Genomic DNA, 23,255 nt, shown 5'->3' on the forward strand with positions numbered 1-23,255 from the left:
TTGTTCTCCCACCATGTACTTAAAAGAATAATAGGGTGGGGAAAGAGCCCTAGAATAGAGACTGGATGTCCTGTCTCTTTCTTACCTTTTGTATTATTGGTTGATAATAGTTGAGAGACTGCCAGTAGTGGAAGGGTAAAATGTAATCTGTCAAAGGTAAATTGAAGGACATTTTTTTAGAACATTGAACTCTGATCTGGGTTGTATGTGGGAATTTTCATTTTGTAAATACATTCTTTGATATAACTTTGTTAAATGAAAGGATCTCTAAATTTGAATTTTAGTGTTGTAGTAATAAATTTTTTTTATTTTTAACATTTTAATACAGTAATAAAATGACTTTATAAAAAGTGTTAGGTGCATGACCTTTCTGTATATATTCTAAAGAAAAGAGGTAGACAAATATTTCCACCTAGAAGTTAAATGCATAAAACTTTAAGAAAAATAAGTATATATTTAAAAAAATTTTTTTTAATGTTTATTCATTTTTGATAGACTGAGAGAGACTGCATGCAAGTGGGGAAGCAGTAGATAGAGAGGGAGACACAGAATCCAGAGCAGGCTCCAGGCTCTGAGCTGTCAGCACAGAGCCCAATGTGGGGCTCGAACTCCCCGCAGTCGGACATCCAACCGACTGAGCCACCCACTTGCCCCTTTATTTATATATTTTTTAAAAAACCTTTAATTTCCACATTGGACTAGATTATTATGCCTGTTCTGGAACTGTGCTTTGTGAGGTCAGCATTCTGTTACATGTAAGTCTCTTGTTAACAAAGTAATGTGCAAAAGAGAGAACTGTAAATGTGTGTGTTGGTGAGTATGCACATACCTGTGTTTATGTTAATATTTATTTGCCTTTATCGTGAAACAAGTTCAAGCTTAGAGAAATATTACAGCTACAGTACAAAGAACTTTTATTTTCATAGACTATTTGACATGATGCCCATAGTCCATGCTTTAGTATGTATGTCATACAAACAAGAGCATTTCATTACATAATCATAGTATAGTCATCAAAAATTGGGAAATTAAGATTGGTATATTACTGGCATTTAATCTTCAAACTTCAATCATGTTTTGCCAGTTGTCCCAGTAATTTTTTTTTCCTTCCTTCTCCTTCTTTTAAGTAAACTCTGTGCCCAGTGTGGGGCTTGAATTCATGACACTGATATCAGGAGTAGCATGCACTACCAACTCAATCAGCCAGGCACCCCCTCAGTAATGGTGGTTTTTTTTTTTTTTTTTTTAATTTATTTATTTATTTTTAATTTTAGAGCGGGGGAAAGGGGTAGAGGCAGAGAGAGAATCCTAAGCAGCTGACACAGGGCTTGATTCCACAACCCATGGATTTAGGACCTGGGCTGAAATCAAGAGTCAGACGCTTAACTGACTAAGCCACCCAGCCCCTCCTCAGTAATGTTCTGTATACCCCAAATTTTTGTTGCATTTACTTGTAGTGTCTGTTTTGTTTCCTTCAGTTTGGTATATAGTTCCTCAGTCTTTCCTGGTCTTTCATTGACTTCTGACACTTTGAAGTACATTGGGACAGTTATTTTGTAAAAGTTTTCTCCCATTTGGATTTATGTTCCCTCGTGGGCTATACGAATTTAATAGGAATATGACACAGGTGATGCTGTGGTTTTCTGACTACATCCTGTCAGGTGATACATGGTTTTGATTTGTCCCATTAAATACTCACTTTGATTACTTGATTAAGTGCTGTCTGTCCAGTTTTCCTGTGTTTACTTTTTCCCCTTTGTAATTAATAATGATTTATGAGATCTTTGAAACAACGTTAATATCCCATTTTTTATTCATCTATTTATTTTTTAATTTGTGATAGTATGGTTTCCTATTTTATTCAGTGGGTCACTATAGAATTTAGTAGCTTGTTTGTTCTTCTGACGTGTGCTCATTTTTTTCTGAGTACTTCTCTACTTCCTTGTACCACAGATTGTTCTAGATTCATACTTTATTTTCACTGTCCCAGCCCTGCAATCAGGTATTTTTCAAAGAAGCCTAGTTTTCCTTTAAGTGGATAATGGTATTTTGAAAGCAACTTCAGGACTCTGGGTGTGGTCATTGCTATTGGACCCTGCTGCTCCCAGACTGTCAGTGGACAGAAATCAGGAATTAAACACTACAGCGTTCATTCTAGTTGTCTTCTTTTCCTCTTGTATCTGCCTTTTCTGAAGGTAAGAACCCTGGTTTCCCTTATACTTAATAGAATTTACTTAATCAATTTCTTTGTCTGTAATTGATCTTTTGGTGCCATTCCTCTAACTTACAGGCATCTTCTTCCCTCCATTTGAACTCCCAAGTCTGTGGGGATAGTCTGCTTCTATTTATTCATGAATGGCCTTCTCTAGGCCACTGTAGCTCTCCCACCCACTCCAGTGCTATTTACCTGCCTAACTCAGTCCCACCCAGTGTCTAAATTGTTCAGAGTGAGAGAGAGCTTGCTTGTGACAAAGCAGAGGAGTGTCAGAGAGTGGGGGAGAGAGAATCATAAGCAGGATCCTCAGTATCAGTGTGGGGCCTGATGTTGGGTTCAAACTCAGGAACCATGAGCTCATGACCTAAGCCAAAATCAAGAGTCAGATGTTCAACCCACTAAGCCACCTAGGCACCCTGAATGGGCCTTTTCAATTGCAGTTACCTTTTATTAATGAAAATATTCACTGCTTGTTTTGAGTAGGAAGATGGCATTAGAAATATGTTGTTTATATTGTTACTTACATAAGCATAAAAGTGAGGAAAAATTGCCTTGTGAAAACTCTGGGTGGTATTAATTTACAGTAGGTTTTCCAGGGAAATAATGCATAGAGCTGTTGATTTTTTTCAGGGTTGATTGACCGTTCCCTTGAATTTAGCTTGACTGTCCTCTTTCTAGATTGATATTCTTGTTCCTACCAGTCTTGTCTTTGTCTTTCCAATGTGATTCTTTCACATATTTCACTTTTGGCACTCGATCCGCTTCTGGAATTGTGTAATGAAGTCTCTGAAGGACTTGATGTTGGCTTCCCTCCTCATTTCCTTGAGGACTTAGAAAATTAAAAATACTAAGGATTTGACTCCTACTTCTCTTATTTTTCTTCCTTTCCTGTGGACTGTTTTCTTCGTTTTACCTTTGGGAAATAGGAGGCAGTGCTATAATTAATTTGAACAGGCTATTAGTATTTTCTGGATCATAAGTGTTTTTCTATGGTATGTTTTCTCACCAAATGCAGAACAGGCTTTTTGAGTCCTTTGTTCACATCATTCATATCTTTTTGTTGTAGCGCTTATTAATAGAAGAAGTCTCTACTTTGGTAGATTAAAGCTACTTTTTTAGGGCTGTGAGAGGAGTTCTTTCATTCCTGTGCCTGGCAGCTAATAGGACTAGCTCAGTGCTCAGTAAATGTTTAAATTATGAATTGTTTGGAAAATTAGCCCATATATGAGATGTGATTGATTGACCTTGGATATTTACATCTTAAAAGTCATTGTTTTTAAGAAGCTAGAAATAGAACTACCCTGTGATCCATCAATTGCACTATTAGGTATTTATCCAAAGGATACAGAAATACAGATTTGAATGGGTACATGCACCCCAATGTTTATAGCAGCTTTGTCAACAATAGCCAAACTATGGAGAGAGCCCAAATGTCCATTGACTAATGAACAGATAAATAGGAAGATGTAGTATAAACAGTGGAATATTACTCAGCCATTAAAAAAAAAAATGAAATCTTGCATTTGCAATGAGGTGGATAGAGCTAGAATGTATTACACTAAGGGAAGTCAGTCAGAGAAAGACAAATACCATATGATCACTAGATGGGTGCTGGTTATTAAGAAGGGCACTTGTAATGAACATTAGATATTGTATATAAGTGGTGAATCTCTGAATTCTATTCCTGAAACCAATGTTGCACTTGTAAACTAAGATTTAAATTAAAAAAAAATCATTTTTTTTTTTTGTTAAGTGTTCTGTTATATGTAGGGCAAGTCGGTTAAAAAACAAAAGTCCATAGAACTGATTTGGTCCTGATTTGGTTACTGGTTTTCTTCTTTTCTGACAGACAGTTTGTCACAGTTTATTGGTTGTCCCTGCCCGAAGCCAGAGCTTTGACATTCTCCAGAGTGCCATCAGTAAGCATTTGGTAAATATACTTAAAAAACTTATTTTTGTTACTTAAAAAAGCATAGGTAATTCTTAGTTAAGAGTGGGTTTCCCATAGTCAAGGAGTGAGTGAGTGTCCAGACTGAGAAGTCTTGAGGTTTTTCCTGTCTGTTACTAATTAATTGTATGACCTTGGGAAAATCCCTCTTTTCTAGGACCCTACTTTGTACATCTGCAATGAAGGGCCCCTAAAAAAAAGTGTTTATTTTATTTGAGTGAGAGCATGCACAGGGGATGGACAAAGAGAAGGAGAGAGAGAATCCCAAGCAGGCTCTACTGTCAGCTCAGAGCCCAACAAGGGGCTTGATCTCTCGAACCACAAGATTATGACCTGAGCCAAAACTGAGTCAGGTGCTTAACCAACTGAGACAACCAGGTGGCCCTGCAATGAGGGGCTTTAAAATTATACCTCAGGTTCCTCTGACATGTAATGCTTTAATTAACATATACCTGGTGTTGGTGTATTGGGAATCCAGTGTCCAGGCTGGGGTCTGATTTCCACCTTGAAGATTTGGTTCTAAACTAGGGATGTAACCTAACAGGCTCAGGGCCTGGTCACTAGAAGCAGCAAGGTCAGCCTTGAGACTGTTTAGTCTTCTGGCCAGTCGATGTCTCTTGTTCCCAAAGACCCAGGATTTTGCTTTTTAGCTTCCTCCAATGTTTATACTTGGATTTTTGGTTTATTATAATTATGTATAGTGTAAACGAAGACTCCCACATTTTATCTTCCAGGCACTCTCACTTGTTTGGGTAATTTTATAGGTACATTCCAACCGCCTTTTCTCCTTTAAAATGTTACCTCCCTTGAGTTGGAAGAGTGCTGCTTTGAATTCTCAGTACTCGTTTCTCTTTGTTGTCAAACTTCTCATCTTTATCCTTTGTGTCTCTAAAGATCCCTGCCATTTTTCTTTTCACCTCCACTGCAAGTATTTATGCCCTCCTTTGACACATACATTATTCTAGTAAAAGATTAACATGCTAGTCGGTCTTGGCTACTATTTTCAAACAGCCTGATCAGAGCCTGCAGACTTTTCCATGATAACAGTAGTTTCCAGGAGATTTAAATCATGCGTATGTAACAGTTATAAGTTAGAGTTCACCTTAATGACCAGCAGTAGAGTCCAGATGAATACACAAACCATGATGTCCCTTATTGGGGTTTTGAGGCAGTGAAGCAGTCAAGTGTTCAGTATAGTAATGTCTTACTCCTGGATGTTTTACTTAGTCATGTCTGAATGACTAGCTAAATTAAAGGGCAGGGGAAAGCTAATTGTAAAATGAACTTTGGTTTGTACATTTAATTACGTAGGATGGAGGTGGTGCCAGATGTTAGAGTTTTCTAGTCTGAAGAATCTAAAAATCATGGAAATGTGATTGTTTTGCATCAAGATTTTTGGGGTGGGGGTGGGAGGGTGCATAAAATAATCCTTTTAAATGATGGTATTTCTGATCAGAAATTGTAATGTCTTGAAAATGTTAGACTGTCATAGAGGGGAGGCAGTGGATTAAGTGAATAGTATCTCTTGAGTTGGCATGTTTTCAAAGTTATTTAATGTAGTAATTAAATTTTTTAAAATTTATTTTGAGAAAGCGCATATGTGCATGCAGGAGAGGGGCAGAGAGTGAAGGAGAGAGAGAATTGCAAGCAGGTTCCATGCTCTAAGTGGCACGGAGCCCAATCTCATGGTTTGTGAAAATCAAGAGATGGGTGTTTAACTGACTGAGCCACCCAAGCGCCCCTAGAAATTAAATTCTTAAGGGAAAATAGGACCTTAAGGTGTGGCAGATGGCGTGTATTATGTATCTGCTGTTTCTCAGTAGAAGTGATATTAGGTTAACTCTCTGGTTAACGGCGTTTGGTTTGGTTTTATCCTGGAGAGAAGGACTGTTGTGAAGAGGTTATTAATCTAATTTTCTCTCCCTAGGTTGGGTTGACTGTAATTCCTGACAGTACAGCTGGCTGTGTTTTGGGTGTTATCTGTAAGCTCCTGGATCATACATGTGTGCTTAGTGAGACTCTACTACCGTTTCTGGCTTCTTGTTGCTACAGTCTTCTTTATTTCTTGCTCACTTTAGAGAAAGGAGAAGCAGAACATCTAAGAAAAAGGTAATAGTTTTTGTATTCTTCGACTTTAATTTTTTTCTACCTATTCCACTTCTCCCCATCAGATAAATAAGAATAAAATTTAAAAATGTTTTTAATTAAAGAGGAAAGAGTGAAAGAAAATTAGATTTTATAAATATCCTAATTTTCTTTCAGAATTTGTGTAAACCTTAACTGGCTTTTTCTTTATTGTTTCATAAATTCCCTTTGTATTGTAATGAGAATTTTTAGTTTTTTTCTTTTAAGCTACAAATTTGAAAAGTTAGATGGCATTATAAAGTTTCTTGGGAGCTTTCCATATTATTATTGCTATAGGTCTAGCAAGAAAAAAAATTCTATCTTTATAGGAATGTACTCACTAATAAGTACAGTCTTTGTATTTTGTTTTGGGCTTTATTAGAACTAGCCAGAGTAGAATTTAAATTGTTGGATTTTTTTTTTTTAACAGTTTATTGTCAAATTAGTTTCCACATAATATCCAGTGCTCATCCCCACAAGTGCCCTCCATGCCCATCCCCCCTCCCCCCCACATCCATCAGTCCTCAGTTTTTGTCAGCATTCAAGAGTCTCTCATGGTTTGCCTCTCCCCCTTTCCCCCACCATTTCCCCCCTTCTTCTCCCCCTTGTTCGTCAGTTAAGTTCCTCCTAATCCTCCATACATGCAAACATATGATATTTGTCCTTCTCTGCCTGACTTATTTTGCTCAGCATAACACCCTCAAGGTCCATCCATGTTGCTACACATGGCCAGATTTCACTGTTTCTCATTGCCATGTAGTATTCCATGATATAGATAAACCACATCTTCTTGATGGACACTTAGGCTCTTTCCATGTTTTAGCTTTAAGGAAATTTTTCTAAGATGTTGGTGTTTATATTAGTACTTTAGCTCTTACATACTATTCAGACTAAAGTTTCTAGCATAGTTTGGAATGTTTCATTTTAAAGAAAGAATTCTCATCCTTATGTTCTTATTGGTATGCCTATTAAAATTTTTTGTAGAAGGTTTTTTAAAAAAAAATCTAACATGAACAAAGAAAATAAAAATTATTCTATTGCCTGTTGTTAACATTTTCATACTTTTCTTCCTTTTTTTTTTAACTTTTATATATCATAAAAATAAACATGTATGAAACATTTATATAGTTTAAAGAGTAAGTTTAACTTCCAGGTTCAGAAATAGAACATCATCAACACACTGCTGTGTACCCTCTACAGTAATTTCTCTTCTGTATCCCCCAGAGATCACGTTTGTATGTTAAATAACAAAAATTCAGCCTAGTAAATTTTAAACATCTAATTGGCTTTATTAATTGATCAGCATCCCAGCTAGCAAGTAGTGGGAAGCTCTAAAGTGATACAGAAAAGGAAAGTTTTTTAAAGGTAGGCAGGGAGTAGAAGAAAGGAAAGTATTAGTAAAGAATCCATTGTTGAGGCAGGGTGGCTATCCGGAATGGTAGGGATCTATCAGTACATTTTTCCTAATGCTGATCAGGGAGTTCCCATGTTGACTCGTTAAAAGTTTATTGGGGGTTGAATCTTCAGTTAGTTCAGTATTAAAGGGGTTTGAATTCATGACCCCAAGATCAAGAATCGCATGCTGTACTGACTCAACCAGGTGTCCCAAGTTGTTTTCTTTTTACCAATGGGACATTCTGATTTTGCCAGTGGGATTTTTGATGGTATAATAGTTGGATAATGTTCAATAGTAGAAAACAGTATGCATAGGTAGATTATTCTGTTCTTTGGCTGCTCCTGTGTTATATATGATCAGCAGAGCTTTCAGAATATCCTATTAAGCCCAGGAAAGTGTTGATTGCTAGGCTTCCTGGAACTCATTGAGTAGGGGAGAACAGCTGATTCTACATTGGATTTGCTTACTTAGCTGTGATGAAACCCAATTGTTAGTTTTGATTTGTGGGGTTTTTATCAGAAACACCACATTTCTTAAGAGTACATTTTCAGTTTTGGGAAATACAGAAAGTGTACTTCTGTGTGTGTTGGCTCACTGCCTCATTTCTGTTACTGTAGGGACAAGCTGTGGGGGGTCTGTGTCTCCATCCTGGCTCTCCTGCCTCGAGTCCTCAGGTTGATGCTGCAGAGCCTGCGGGTGAACAGAGCTGGGCCTGAGGAGCTGCCTGTTGTGGGCCAGCTGCTTCGCCTGCTGCTTCAGCATGCACCCCTCAGGACTCATATGTTAACCAATGCCATCTTGGTGCAGCAGATCATCAAGAATATCACGGTAAGAAGCATGGCACAGGGCTTTGTACCATTAGTACTAGAAAAAGGATGCATGGGAAGGGCATGTGGAGGGTGCTCTGGGGAGGCAAGGCCTCGTGTGCATTGACTGACACCTGGAATGAAGCCCACTGTGGTGATTTCCAGGGCTTCCCCTGCTGACTAGCACCTGTCACTTAACCAGAGGGAAGGCCTTTGATCCAGAGTCCGTAATAAAAGGCTTAAAATTTTCAAGTTGAATTAAGGTGGCAGGCAGCTTAGAAAAGGTACAGGGCATCAGAATCACTCCTACCAGGATTCTGATACAGACTGTTGATTAATTTGGCATGTTTTTAATCATGAGTTGTTTTACCTACCTGTAGGAATAGTAACTTCATTGGGTTTTGGTAAACATAAAGTGAGATCATTCGAGTAAAGTTTTCAGTGAAACTGACATTAAGTGCTCAACAAATGTCATTAAAAACATTATTTAGCAGGAATGAACTTAAGGCCAGTTTCTAGCCACCTAGTTCACTGGAGAGAAAGAGGACATTAAGATGTTGCAGGCTTCAGGTTTGTGTAATGACTGGTTCTGTGTTCATCTACTTTGCAGGGGCAGCTTTGTCTAGGATTTCTTTGGTGTTTTGGTTTGGAAGAGTTTTTGTCTATAGGTATTTGGGGATTTATTAGTTGATATATGTAGTAATACTTCAAAGAGTAATAGAGCTTATATGTGTATATAACACAGATTCTCATTCTGAATAGTCTCAGTAGCCTTGTAGAAATAATGGAAGAGGCAGCAGAATAATTCAGAAATAGGGAAGAAAAGTCAAGAATTTGGATTATTCAGAGGTTGGGGAATCCGCTTACCTCTATATGGAAGAGAATGACAAATTGTCAGTCGGCTGTGAAAAATTCTCAGTTCTTGTTAGTGCATAGGTTGTAAGACTCTAGCATGCTAAGGGAAGTCCTGGGTGTAGGGATGGTTGATGGTGAAATGTCATTAGTTCCTAGCAATATTTGAGAGGGAACAGATGAAACAAGAAACTGGTAGCACTTGTACTTGAGGTTGTACCCAGGAATTTTCACTACCTGTGGTAATGCCCAGTTAACAAATAACCCTGTGGTGATTGATAAATGGAGGATAGGGTTGCAGTGGTTCTGAGATCTTGTTTGGGTGTGAAAAATCTGTGAGGTAGCATAAGATTTTTGATACAATTCTCAAATTATTCTTTTTTTCTGCAGACCTTGAAGAGTGGAGGTATTCAGGAACAGTGGCTCACAGACTTACATTATTGCTTCAATGTGTATATCACTGGGCATCCCCAGGGGCCCACTGCATTGAGTACAGTGTATTGAGTACAGTAAGAGGCACCATGGTACCTCCTGTTTGAAATTCTTTATTCATGTCTATCTAATTTTGGAGAGAGACTGATGTAATGTTTGTCATTAAAGCTGAACTTTTAAAGAAGTTGTTTATGAACCTTCCTTTGCACTAAGGTAGGAAAATAACACAGGCTCGCTTCTTGGACTAGCACATTATACTTGGTCACAGGTGGGTAGAGTATTTTGCTGTTCATAGAAACTAAATATTTACAATACGGAGTGATTATACCTTCTATTATTTACCGAGAAAGTAGAATCTTTTTGGTCTCAGTTCCAGTTCATTCGGACAGCAACAGAAACCAGTTTTTTATTTGGGAATGATTGCATTTATCCATCATGAAATTCAGCACCTCACTATGGAGTTCTGTTACTTACAGAGGTTTTCTAGCTCCCTTTGCAGTAGCAAGATTTCAAGGTAGTACTAAAGTTGTTTGAGGTTTTCCTACACCTAAAGGGTATTTGGTTTGATCTAGATAATAATTCTTTCAAAATTACTTTGACCCATTATAATTCTTTTAAAGTTACAAGCTATCTATAGCAATTTATATTGACTGTTGAAAAATGCTGGGGGAGGGTTTGGGCACTGACCCCCCCCCGCCCCCCCGGTAAAAAAAATTCATGTATAACATTTGACTACCCCAAAACCTTACTACTTATACTGTTGACCAGAAGCCTTACTGATAATCAATTTACACATATTTTTCTCTGAGAATGAGAGCAGGGAAAGGGAAGAGGGAGAGAAAGAGAATCTTAAGCAGGCTCCATGCCCAGCGTAGAGCCCAATGTGGGGCTTAGTCTCATGACTGGGAGATCATGACCTGAGCCGAAATCAAGATTCAGGCGCTTACCCGACTGAGCCACCCAGGTGCCCCTACACCTATTTTGTATACATATTATATATCTAATTCTTATAATAAAGCAAGCTAGAGAAAAGAACACATTTGTAGTACTATGGCTATCTTAATACTATATACATTTATTGGAAAAAAATCCACGTTAAGAGGAACCACAAACCTGGTTGTTCAAAAGTCAGCTGTATTTTCATAATTAGGAAATAACAATTAGCAAATTGTAAAAAAAAAAAAAAATCAAGGTAATTAACACTTTATTGGTTCTTATCTCTTCCTATCTGGACAGGGTGGTGGTAATCTTAAGAAAATGGAAACACTTCTACTAGAAATATTTGGGCCTAATATGCCACTGTTTATGCCTTCTGTCTACATTCCTTTGGTAACTTTGCTCTTAAAAGTGTGAAAAACCTGGGGCACCTGGTGGCTCAGTCTATTGAGCATCTGATTTTGGCTCAGGTCATGATCTTACAGCATGTGAGTTCAAGCCCTGTATCAAGCTTGCTGTCAGCATAGAGCCTACTTTGGATCTTCTGTCTCTTCCCCCCACCCCCTCCCTGCTTGCGCTTTCTCTCTCAGAAATAAATAAATCTTTAAAAAAATGTGAAAAACCTATAATCACTGGGTTTTATTTATGCCAGGTGTTCTTAGAGCAAGAATGTGTTTTCCCTGCTACTAGGAATGGCATTTTGACAAGCTTGCTCACCTATAGGTCAGGCAGAAAATACAAGTGAAATAATAAGGCCTGAATTTTGGTACCTTGGGCATGAATGGTCTAGTCCAACTGATAAAAATGGCTGCTGTAGGACAGGCTCTTCCCCCGTCTCATCTAGGTTCTTCACTAGAGCCAAAAACCAGGCTTACATCAGCTGGCTGGCAGAAATCTCATGTTAGTGCTCATGTTCTTAGTTTTGCTTAGACGTTACTGTTAATTATATGTTCTACTTTATAGCCATACTGACTGAAGTGAGGGCAGATAGTGCTGTAGAAGAGCAGAGAGAAAACATCCTGACATGGTCATTCAGTTATTACCATGTTTTCAAGCTATTATTGACTTTGGGCATGAATAGTAAAGTTTCTCAAGATGTAAATGTTAATCAGGAGAGGATGAGAACTCTGCACTAGCTATTCCAGCTCCCCCGGACACGGTCTTCCTCCAGAGGCGGTCGAAGCTTTGTTTTGGTTTTTGATTGAGTAGCTGATTGGAGGTTATAAGAAAAATTCTTTGATCTTCCACTGTTCTCAAGAAGTTGGATACACTGCAAGTTGCTCACTGTTAAAAGCAAATACCAGAGAGATATTATTTATTATTTTTAATACTAGAGAGAAGAGTTCATTCCTGGTGAGGTAAAGGGTTAGATATGGACTGCCCAGGAAGCTAGTAAGGTGATAGCCAGTTTGTTGTAGAGATCGGTAACTTACCAGCCTTGCATTTTATATTATCCTCCAAGATAGAGGACATTTTTAAAGATTATTTATTTTGAGAACAAAAGCACGAATAGGGGGAGGACAGAGAGAGGAAGAGAATCGCAAGCAGGCTCTGCACTATCAGAGGAGAGCCTGACATAGGGCTTGAACTCACAAACCATGAGATGAAGTTGGATGCTTAACTGACCAAGCCACCCAGGCACCCCAATACATGACATCTCTTCAAGAACCTTGACTGGGAGAGGCCAAGTACTTGAGCTGAGACTGGGACCTAGGTCTTCAGTCTGTCTAGAAGAACTGGTGTAGCTTTCTCTATGCATCTAACCTAAAACAACACAAACTCGCATATACGCTTACTTCTCAACTTTCCATGTACCACACACTTGGCTATATAGTCCATTCTAGAAAACCATTTCATTTGAAGATTTCTTTAAGGATGACAGACTAATAGGCATATCAATCTTGAAATGGATTTTTTAGGCCTTTTTATGACTTTGAAGTTACTTATAGGATGAAAAATTTTAAGGTGTTACAGTTGGAAAATAGTGATGTATTCAACCCTCTTGCTGAGGACAAATTGCTATGTTTCTCCTCTCTGTGGAGCAAAGAAGCAACCATGAAAGGTGAGTAGTTTTAAAAAGTTACAAACATGTCTTACTTTTTCTCTTCCTGGTTTTATTATGGTTACTTAAAGTTATTTTAAAGTAAACTACTGATATGGAATTCTGTTTCTGGCTGCCTTTACTGTATCAAGTCTTGAGTTATCTGCAAACCCATCTGTAGATGGGCAGGAATATTCTGCATTCATACAAAGGGTTTACCATTACTAGTAATCACTTGAGCCACGGTTATTCCATTCATTGGAATGGGTTTTTAAAAGGTAGTTCTTTTATATTAAAAAAAAAAGGGGGGGGGGCAAATTTAGGTGTGTGAGAACACCAGCAAAGGAGAGGGGCAGAAGGGGGTGGTGGGGAGAATATCTCAAGCAGGCTGCACGCTCAGCACAGAGCCTAACGTGGGGCTTGATTTCACTACCATGAGATCATGACCTGAGCCGAAATCCAGAGTCAGATGCTTAACTGACTGAGCCACCTACGTGTCCAGGAGGTTATATATATTATTTGTATACATACATGTTATATATGTATATGCTCTCTGACCAGTCCTGTGCTGTTTTGTGGGTGGTATGCAGGGGTCGCTGTTGGATTGGAGAACAGGGATTGTGGAGTCTCCCATATGCACGTAGAGAAACAGGCCAAGGAGGCTATATCCAGCCCACTTTCTGCTTCCTCTTTTAAGAGGTAAAGGCACTACTAAAGCCTGTCCCTATGCTAGAAGTTGGAAGCAACAATCCTTGCTCAAATATTTGTGTGCCAAATAATTTCCTAAAAGTGAGTAAGATAGTGAGCAAATCAGAAGATCCTTAACTCCATGGAATTCTTAAAGCAAAAAAAAAAATCCACTAACTTTTATTCATGGAGAAGACCACAATTAATGTTCTCTTTTTGGTTCAATTTGGCATCTGGATTTCACATTGCAGAAATTAGTGTGTGTCAGTCGTGCCCATTTCCATGGAAATTATAGATTTTTTTTTTTTACTTAAATATCCAGATCAATTTGTAGATATTTTCTGTATGAAACATATATGGGCTCCAGCTACCCTAGTTAGCAGCTGTGACAATCAGCTTACTGTTTAGTGCTTAATGTACATGTGTAGACTTAACAAAACCTGGTCTTCCCTCAAGGTTAGGGTTAGGAAAAGGTTCTCTTCAGACCTTGTCTGTTTTCAAGCCACTGAGAATTACGCGTGTAGGACAAGCTGTTCATATGAAATCCAAGAAATCACGAAGTATTTGTTTATTCTGTCTCTTAACTGTGAGCCCTTTGACTAAAAACCTTTTGTGTTTATAAACATCTTCATTTTTAAGATTTCTGATGGTCTCAAGAAAAATCCAGGGCTAAGTAAAAATGTTTTGATTATTTAAATGTTACTTTTCCTGGTAGATTTAGCTGACCATTGTTTTTGAAACTAATTTTCAATTCATTCAAGTAGAACGAAAGCTTTTTTTTTTTTTTTTTAACATGGAAACTTTGAAAGGAATCAAAGCCCACAGTTGTAACTACCCTACCCACTACTCCCTGATCAGCCTGCCTATATCACATGAGTTGCCCAACTCTTTATTAAAGATTGGGCAGTAATTACTCTGTCCCCTACCTCCAGGTTTCTCCCCACTCCCCCCATCAAAAACTAAATGAATGTTAAAGTTCATGCTGACAGTCATTGTTCACCTTCCAGCTGCACTCTATTCCTGCAGGATGACTGGATCAGCAAGGGTGGGGTTGGGGGGAGTGTGTTGCCATAGCCACCCACGAACAACACTGGATCTGGCATTAACTGCTGACAGCACTGAACTTATCACCTAGATTTAATGCTGGTGTGAATGAAGGGGGCCCAGAGTAAAATACTCTTGTCTTGCTGCTGAAAAGAAAGTTCCCTGAGCATGAGTCAAATTGTGCATGGTGAAGCCTAAGTAGGACATATTATTAAGTATTACATGTCCTCTTCATGGGGCTATGAAAGGCAAAAGCCAGAATTTGTGGTTAAGGAACTTTTCAAGGTTGGGAAGGAGGTGAAGAATCTTAATGTGAAGTCAATATGGAACCAGAATTCCCAAGGTATTTACTTTGAAGAATGACAGTATTTCATTTCCCCTTTCCTTTATGTGAACATATATGTAAAAGTGATCAATAATAGGTACCAATTATTGTTTCTACTGGAGGTAATGTTACCAGTAACTTGTGGTTGTGAAAATAATTTGTCTCTTACAGAGGAGACATGTTGACTGCCGTAATGATTCCATGAAAGGGTAATGAAAAACATGCACATCTCAAATGAAATGACCATTGGAAACCCCTGGCAATCTCTGTCCTCATGTCTTCCATCTTTGGGGATGAAACAAAAAAGGCAAATGCTTCCCCAAATTGTCTCCCCAATCTGCTTTGCCAGTGCACTGGCTACCTTACCTGAATTGAGGCGCAGCACGGAATGGGCTTTGGAAGATCTTGTGGGATGAGGTACTTTCCCTTCTTGAGAACAACCTGAAATCAACCAACAGTGACCATTTCTCTCTGACCATGGTTAGCTGTGGCCTAACCAAGTTTTAAGTTCCTTATTGAGGTAGAGGCTTGAACTTGTTGGTATCTGCCAAGAGAAATTAAGTATGCTGTGGAAATACCATGTAGGCCCAGAGTAAAGTCCTGAGATTTTGCTGCCTGGGCTGCAGATCTGTTTCTAAAGGTGCCTTGACTCAACTTTTTTTCTTTTGGGGAGCTGTCTAGGCTTGTACTCTGCTGACTTTACTTGGATGATTCTTTCCAGAGCTGAAAATGTTCCAACTTAAAGCAGTCATCTGCTGAGCAAGTATTTACTATTGTGCATGGGTCTAGGGCATTCCCACAGATGGGCAGCCTTGTACTATCTTAGCATAAGGAAGGTCAAAGTGAGGCAGACAGAGTAGAGTGTTCCTGCTCCTGGAGCCATCCAAATGGGTAATGTAAGGGGAAGTCCCAAGCAGTGGTCTGGAGGGGTTTAAAGGGTAATGAAGGCCAGCAGAAGACCTCTTGATTGAGATGCCAAAATGCATCATTAAACCAACCCTGAACTAGAATTGCTGGAGGGGAGGCATTAAATGTGTGCTGAGAATTCTCCTGATGCTTGAAGTAAGATCAGTGGAGGTTTGCCCGGTGTAGTTAAATCTCATTTCAGATTCTGGTGCAACACTCTGGGGGTGCTTGTTATCGACTAGAAAGTGCCCAGAAGGATACTTACCATAGATTTGCTTGAGTACTAAGTGCCTGGTGGACTTGGTGCCTGAGCTGCCTTTGGATGAACTCTTTGTGGTCCTGTTTACTGCAGTGGCCTTTTGGGGGGTTAGTTCCAGCTCTTTCCTCCAAACTTGGAGCAGCAACGCCAGGCACTCTCGGTTCCATCTGTCCACATCTCTGGTTCCAAGCTGCTTCATGTGCAAGAGGTAGGACAGGTGCTTCCTAAGCTGGTAGCTGGTGAGGTCAGAAGAGAGGAGAGGCTTTAAGATCACAGTACTGAGAAAGTCTCCTTAGGGTTTCTAGAAGCTATAGGAAGAGTATTTGCTGAGCTGGGAGATTCATTTAAGCTCCCATTCCTAATTTGAAGTAGCAGTATGTTTAATGTTGAATTTTTTTTCTTTTTTTTTTTAATCAAACAGTTCCTGTACTAGGAATCAATCAGATGAGTCTGCCCTCAGGGTGGGTTGGGCCAATGTGTAAACAAATGAGAAGTACTGTGTAAGACTGAGGAGCTAGATGGCATGAGAGCATGTGAGACTTGATAATTCGTGGTGGTTGGGTAAGGCTTTATAAGACTGATACTTGTGAGAGGTGTATGAAGCAGTGTGTATTTGGTGATGGAATGCTAGGCTACACTGGAAAAAGCCAACATGTGTTCAGAGCCTGTTACATATGTTACATATCAGGCACATTCCTTATGATTTAGATGAAAATAAATCCATGAGGCAGACATAGGAGTCATAGGAGTCTGATAAAGGATGGGTAGATGGCAACAGAGGTTGCTCCTAACTTTACTTCCCCTTATGAGAACAACAACTAAGAACTATTCATGGATAAGACACCACTGAGAAACTCTTAGAACACGGGAGACAGGCTGCAGCCCCTTGCACCACAGAGGCCAAGACAGACTGCATTGGGATAGAAGGAACAGCTACATGCTGACTGCACTACCCTTCCACCAGGCTGGTGTATCACCACACCAAAATGTCTTTAGCCTATGGTTCCTCAAATGGGAAAGGGGAATCCAGCACCCCTCGCATTGAAGGTCACTTCTTGGGAACCCATACTCTAGTCTCAACCCATGGGGATTGCCAGGGAATCTGGGGCTTGACCACTGGGAGTCTGATGGAGAAGGTAGGGGCTTGCAGCAAACAGTATCTGGATCTTGGCATACCAAGTTCCTACCTGCAGTGGCCAAGTAGTAGTCCCAATCTTTAATTTTGTTCATCTGCAGAGCCAAAACAAGTGCAGTCTGACCAGGGAACTCAGCAGGGTAACTGAATGAGGTACTTAAAGAGCCTTGTCAACCCTGGAGTCAGGTTGGCTTCAGCTCAGGCAGGGGAGCTGAGGCATAACCTGGCCCACATATGAGTGTAGCTTCTGGTCCTGCCACACTAAAGTCTGGCCAGGACATCTGGAGAGGTACAGCAGGCAGAGCTGATTATCTGCAAAGCAAAGACAGTGGCCCTGTATAGCCAGGGAACTTGGGGTGCAGGCCACCTTGAGTAAGCCGCAAAGAACTTTTTAGGCCTTGGAGCTGGTTCTCCTGCTCTCCATGAGCAGGGAAAGTAATCCATAGCTCTAGCAATTGCTGAATAGAGGCTTCAGCCCATCTGACCAGGAAACCTAGCCAGACCACACAGGAAGCTGTGTAGCCCAGCCAGAGCCCTTCTTAACAGCAGCACTTGAACAGGAAGCACACCCTGGTTCTATTCCTGTCTGCACTGCAAAACTGGTGGCCCCATCTGGCCAGGGAACTCAGTGTACAATCTCGTCTGACTTGACTCCCCAAAGCTGTGCAGACCCCCAGGGCCTGTCCTGCTGCTCTGCCAGTTCAAGGAAGTGACTTCATAGCCCCACCTACTAGTAAGCCTGACTAGAAAACCCAGGGAACTGCACAGCCCATCCTAAAGCCTTGCTTGGGCAGAGAACAAACCCAGCAGTCCTATCCAACTGTTCCAGCTAGCAGCATCCCCACCCCACCCGCCACAACCTGAGAGCTTGCCCTGCCCCAAAACAGATGGCCCTAATAGCAAGTTCCACCTGCCGAAGGATGTTACTAGTAGACATGTCAAGCCCAAACTGAGCTTCCTGATGAAGAACTCTTGGCTAAAGCAAACCTGTGAAGAGTAGACCACTTATTCAAATGTTCAGATAGCAACATCAGAAATTAATAAAGTTCTGGTGACTGTAAAGAAACATCTGTGAGGGGCATCGGGGTGGCTCAGTTGGTTAAGCATCTGACTTCGGCTCAGGTCATGATCTTTTGGTTTGTGAGTTCAAGCCCCACATCAAGCTCTGTGAGGACAGTTCAGAGTCTGGAGCCTGCTTCCGATTCTGTGTCTCCCTCCCTCTCTGCCCCTCCCCATCTCTCTCTCTCTCTCAAAAATCTAAATAAAGCGTTAAAAATATTCTTAAAAAATCGATATCTGTGAACTATTCTACAAGCAATTCAGAATAATTCTTTAAAAAAGTTTGGTGAATTACAAAAATGCACAGACAACTAAATGAAATTAGCAAAAGAATGCATGAACAAAACAAAAATTCAACAAAGAAAAACCGGGGGTGGGGGAGATAAACCCCGGGGCTGAAAAATAGTGTCTGAACTGAAGAATTCAATAGAGAGCTTCAAAAGCAGACTTGACCATGTAGAATCTGTGACTTAGAAAACAGGGTATTTAAAATGATCTAGTCAGAGGGGCAAAAGAAAAAATGAAAAAGTGAAGAAAGTATGTGGGACTTCGAGGGCATGCTAAAGAGAAACAACCTCATTATGGGAATTTGAGGAGAGAGAATGGGACAGAAAATATATTTAAAGCAGTAATAGCTGAAAGTTTCCCAGACTTGGAGAGAGAAATGGACATTGAGATCCATGAAGCCCAAAGGACTCTAAATACAATCTGAATTAGTGCTACCCTTAGACACATTACACTGTTAAAAGTCTAATGTTGAAATACACAAGTTATAGATGTAAGAACTCCCATAAAACTATGAATTCGTTTTTCAACAAAAATTTTTCAAGCCAGGAGAGAATAGGATGATATATTCAAAATATTAAAGGAAAAAACTGTCAATTAAGAGATTTATAGCTGGCAAAACTATCCTTTAGAAATTAAAGCGGTAAAGAACAAACTAAAGCTGAAGGAGTTCATAATCTTACTAGACCTTCCTTGTAAGAAATGCTAAAGGAAATTCTCTGGAAGTAAAAGGATGCGAGTTAACATCATAAATACTTAAGGCAGTCCAAAACTCACTGATAATAGTAAACATAGTCAGAATGTGGAATTTTTGTGCATTATATACTTTTAAAAGTTTAAAAACTTAAGAGGTGCCTGGGTGGCTTAGCTGGTTAAGCATCTGACTCTTGATTTCAACTCAGGTCAGACTCTCACAGTTTGGAGATAGACCCCCTCATCTGGCTCTGTGCTGACAACATGGAGCCTGCTTGGGATTCTCTCTCTCCCTCTGACCTTCTCCTGCCTACAACCTCTCAATCTCTCTCAAAATAAACAGGTTTAAAAACTTAATAAAAGTAACAACTACAGTGGTATGAAACTAGAAATCATAATGGGAGGAAAACTGAAAAATTCACAAATGAAATTAACATTTTCCTGAGCAACCAAAATCAAAGAATGAATCAAAGGGAAAATAAAGGATCTTTAGACAATGGAAATAAAACAACAAAATTTATGGAATGCAGCAACAATGGTTTTAAGAGGGAAGTTCATAGCAATAAGTGCCTACATTAAGGAGCAAGAAAGATCTCAGATAACCTACTCTTTAAGGAAGCAGTAAAAGAACAAACTAAGTCCAAGGTTAATAGAAGGAAGGAAATAATAAAGATTAGACAGAGATAGGAGCAGGAAAACAACAGAAGATTAACAAAACAAGGAGTTCTTTGAAAAGAAATAAAATTGACAAGCCTTTAGCTAGACTAACCAAAGCAAAAAAGAGAGATGACCCAAGTCAACAAAATATGATGGAAAAGGAGATATTACAACTGATACCCAGTAGAAAGGCAAAGGACTATAAGACACTATTCTGAACTATATGACAAACTGGACAACCTAGAAATAATGGAAGTTATTAGAAACATAACTAAGACTGAACCAAGAAGAAATAGAAAATACATAAAGTTGGGGCACTTGGGTAGCTTGGTTGGGTGTCCGATTTCAGCTCAGGTCATGATCTTGCTGAACTCATGGGACGGAGTTCGAGTCCCATGTTGGGCTCAGTGCTGATGGCTCAGAGCCTGGAGCCTGCTTCGGATTCTGTGTGTCCCTCTCTACCCCTCCCCTTCTTGTGCTCTGTCTCTCTCAAAAAAAAGTTAACATTAAAAAATTATTAAAAATCCATATAGTCAATGTGCTATATCACTTTAATAAATGAAAGAAAAACATAATTACCTCAATAGAAGCAGAAAAAGCATTTTACAAAATTCAACATTTGTTCATGGTAAAAATTTAACTAAGTACATAAGAAATGTACCTCAATATGATAAAGGCAACATATGACAAGTCCACAGTTAACATCAAACTCAATGGTGAAAAGTTGAAAACTTTTCCTCTGAGAATAGGAACAAGATTAGGGTACCCACTCACAACTCCTATTCAACACAGGACTGGAGACACTAGCTAGAGCAGTCAGGCAAGACAAAGAAAAGGCACTGCATAAGGAAAGGAAGAAGTGACTCTTTCTTTGCAATTGATTTTATATATAGAAAAACTTAAGGACTCCACCAGAAAGTGTTGGAGTTAATCAACAAATTCTGTAGAGTTGCAGGATATAAAGCTAACATACAAAAATATGTGGCATTTCCATACATGAACATCTGAAAAAGTAATAAAATGACCCCATTTACAACAGCACCAAAAACAGTAAGATAGGAATAAATTCAACTGAAGCAGTGAAAAATCTCTACACTGAATGTAAAGTACAAAGCATTGATGAAATAAGTTGAAGACAGATATTCTGTGCTCTGATTGCAGGAATTAATATGACATCCATAGTACCCAAAGTCATTTTATAGATTCAGTGAAATGCCCATTCGATTCCAATGGCATTTTTTTTACACAAGTAGGAAAAATAATTATAAAATACGGAACCATAAAAGACCCCAAATAGCCAAAGCAATCTCAAGAAAGAACAACAAAAGGAGAAGTATACTTCCTGATTTCAAGCTATATTATAAGGTTAAAGTAATCAGAACACTAGATCAGGAGACTAGATGCTGGTGAGGATGTGGAGAAACGGGCACCCTCCTACACTGTTGGTGGGAATGTAAACTGGTGCAGCCCCTATGGAAAACAGTGTGGAGGTTCCTCAGAAAATTAACAATAGAACTCCCGTATGACCCAGCAGTAGCACTGCTGTATCCAAGGGATACAGAAGTGCTGATACATAGGGGCACATGTACCCCAATATTCATAGCAGCACTCTCAACAATAGCCAAAACATGGAAAGAGCCTAAGTGTCCATCAACTGACAAATGGATCAAGAAGATGTGGTTTATCTATACCATGGAATCCTACATGGCAATGAGAAAGAATGAAGTCTGGCCATTTGTAGCAACATGGATGGACCTTGAGGGTGTTATGCTGAGCGAAATAAGTCAGGCAGAGAAGGACAGATACCATATGTTTGCACATATAGGTGGATTAGGAGGAACTTCATGGACGACCATGAGGGAGAAGAAGGGGAAGAATAGTTGGGGAGAGGGAGGGAGGCAAACCATGAGAGACTCTTGAATGCTGAGAACAAACTGAGGGCCGATGGGGGTGGGGGAGAGGGGAAGGGAGGTGATGGGCATGGAGGAGGGCACTTGTTGGGATGAGCACTGGGTGTTCTATGGAAACCAACTTGACAAACTATTTAAGAATAAATAAAATAAAGTTATAGTAATCAAAACAATATGGTACCAGCATAAAAACAGATGCATAGACCAAATAAACCCATGCATATACGGTCAACTATATTTGACAAGGGAGCCAAGCACACTCCATGGAGAAAAGAGCATTTGTTTTATAGATGGTGCTAGAAGAATTGGATGTTCACATGTAAAAGAATGAAACTATACCCCTATTTTACACCACTCACAAAAATAGACTCGATATGGATTAAAAAGACATTAATGTACAACCAAAAATTCCTAAGAGAAAACCCAGAGAAAAAAAGCTCCTTGACAGTATATGTTACCAGATTTTTTTTTATATGACATTGAGAGCACAAACAACAAAAACAAGCAGGACTACAAAGTAAAAAGCTTCAACAAAGCAAAATAAATGATGAACAAAATAAAAACAACTATGGAAGGGGAAACATACTTACAAATCATCTATCTGATAAGAGGTTATTACCTAACATATATAAAGAACTCCTATAACTAGCAAAAAAACCCCAAATAATCCATTGATAAAAAGGGGCAAAGGACCCGAATAGACATTTTTCCAAAGAAGATACATGAGTGGCCAACAGGTACACCAGAAGGTGCTCAACATCATTAATCATAGGGGAAATTCAAATAAAAATCACGATGAGATCACATCATGCCTATTAGGATGGCCATTATCAAAAGAGAAAACAACTGTTGGTGAAGGTGTGCAGAAAATGGAAGCCTTGTGCAATGTTGGTGGGACAGTAAATTGGTTTGGCCACTGTGGGAAGTAGTATGGATTTTCCTCAAAGAATTAAAAATAGAACTACCATATGATTTGTCAATTCCACTTCTGGGGATTTATATAGAAGGAAATGAAAAATTATGTTGAGATATCTGCATCCATGTTCACATTAGAATTGTTTACAACAGCCAAAACATGGAAGCGTCCACCCATGGTTGAATCAATAAAGAAACTGTGTATATATACAGTAGAGTATTAGCCATAAAAAGAAGGAAATTCTGCCATTTCCAACATGGATGGACCTTGAGGGCATTATGCTAAGTGAAGTCCGAGGACAAATACTGTATGATTTCACTCATATGTATAATCTTAAAAGATCAAATTTGTGGTTACCAGTGGCAGGGGGTGAGGGGAGGAGGAACTGGGTGAAGATGACAAAAAGATACAAACTTACAGTTATGAGATAAATAAGTACTGGGGATATTGATAACATCATGACTATAGTTTACACTGCTTTATGGTATATATGAAAGCTATTGAGAGTAAATCCTCAAAGTTCTCATCACAAGGGAAAAATTGTTTTTCTCCTGCTTTTTAAAATCTACCTGAGATAATGGATGTTAACTAAACTTATTGTGGTAATCACTTCATATGAATCATATATG

The 23,255-nt window shown here is 39.2% G+C and overlaps 2 protein-coding genes across 5 annotated transcripts in view; one reads left to right on the forward strand and one right to left on the reverse strand.

Moving 5' to 3' along the window:
* The window catches only part of TEX10 (testis expressed 10), a 60,883-nt gene extending 50,929 nt beyond the window's left edge, over positions 1–9,954 (forward strand). For 2 of the 3 annotated variants that reach the window (XM_039256570.1, XM_039256573.1), the window contains 4 exons: positions 4,065–4,145; positions 6,091–6,272; positions 8,301–8,511; positions 9,732–9,954. In XM_039256570.1, the coding sequence (XP_039112501.1) occupies positions 4,065–4,145; positions 6,091–6,272; positions 8,301–8,511; positions 9,732–9,845 (588 nt within the window). In that variant the 3' untranslated portion in view covers positions 9,846–9,954. The remainder of the gene's footprint in view (positions 1–4,064; positions 4,146–6,090; positions 6,273–8,300; positions 8,512–9,731) is intronic. The other variant, XM_039256572.1, reaches the window with a different exon arrangement.
* A 1,306-nt stretch (positions 9,955–11,260) lies between these two features.
* Positions 11,261–23,255, reverse strand: part of INVS (inversin) — a 165,222-nt gene continuing 153,227 nt past the window's right edge. For both annotated transcript variants that reach the window (XM_039256576.1, XM_039256575.1), the window contains 3 exons: positions 15,978–16,207; positions 15,173–15,247; positions 11,261–11,993 (listed from right to left, as the gene is read on the reverse strand). In XM_039256576.1, coding sequence (XP_039112507.1) covers positions 11,842–11,993; positions 15,173–15,247; positions 15,978–16,207 — 457 coding nt within the window. In that variant the 3' untranslated portion in view covers positions 11,261–11,841. The remainder of the gene's footprint in view (positions 11,994–15,172; positions 15,248–15,977; positions 16,208–23,255) is intronic.

This window comes from Hyaena hyaena, unplaced genomic scaffold (genome assembly GCF_003009895.1).
Source record: "Hyaena hyaena isolate Hyena2069 unplaced genomic scaffold, ASM300989v1 scaffold_572, whole genome shotgun sequence".
Lineage (NCBI taxonomy): Eukaryota > Metazoa > Chordata > Mammalia > Carnivora > Hyaenidae > Hyaena > Hyaena hyaena.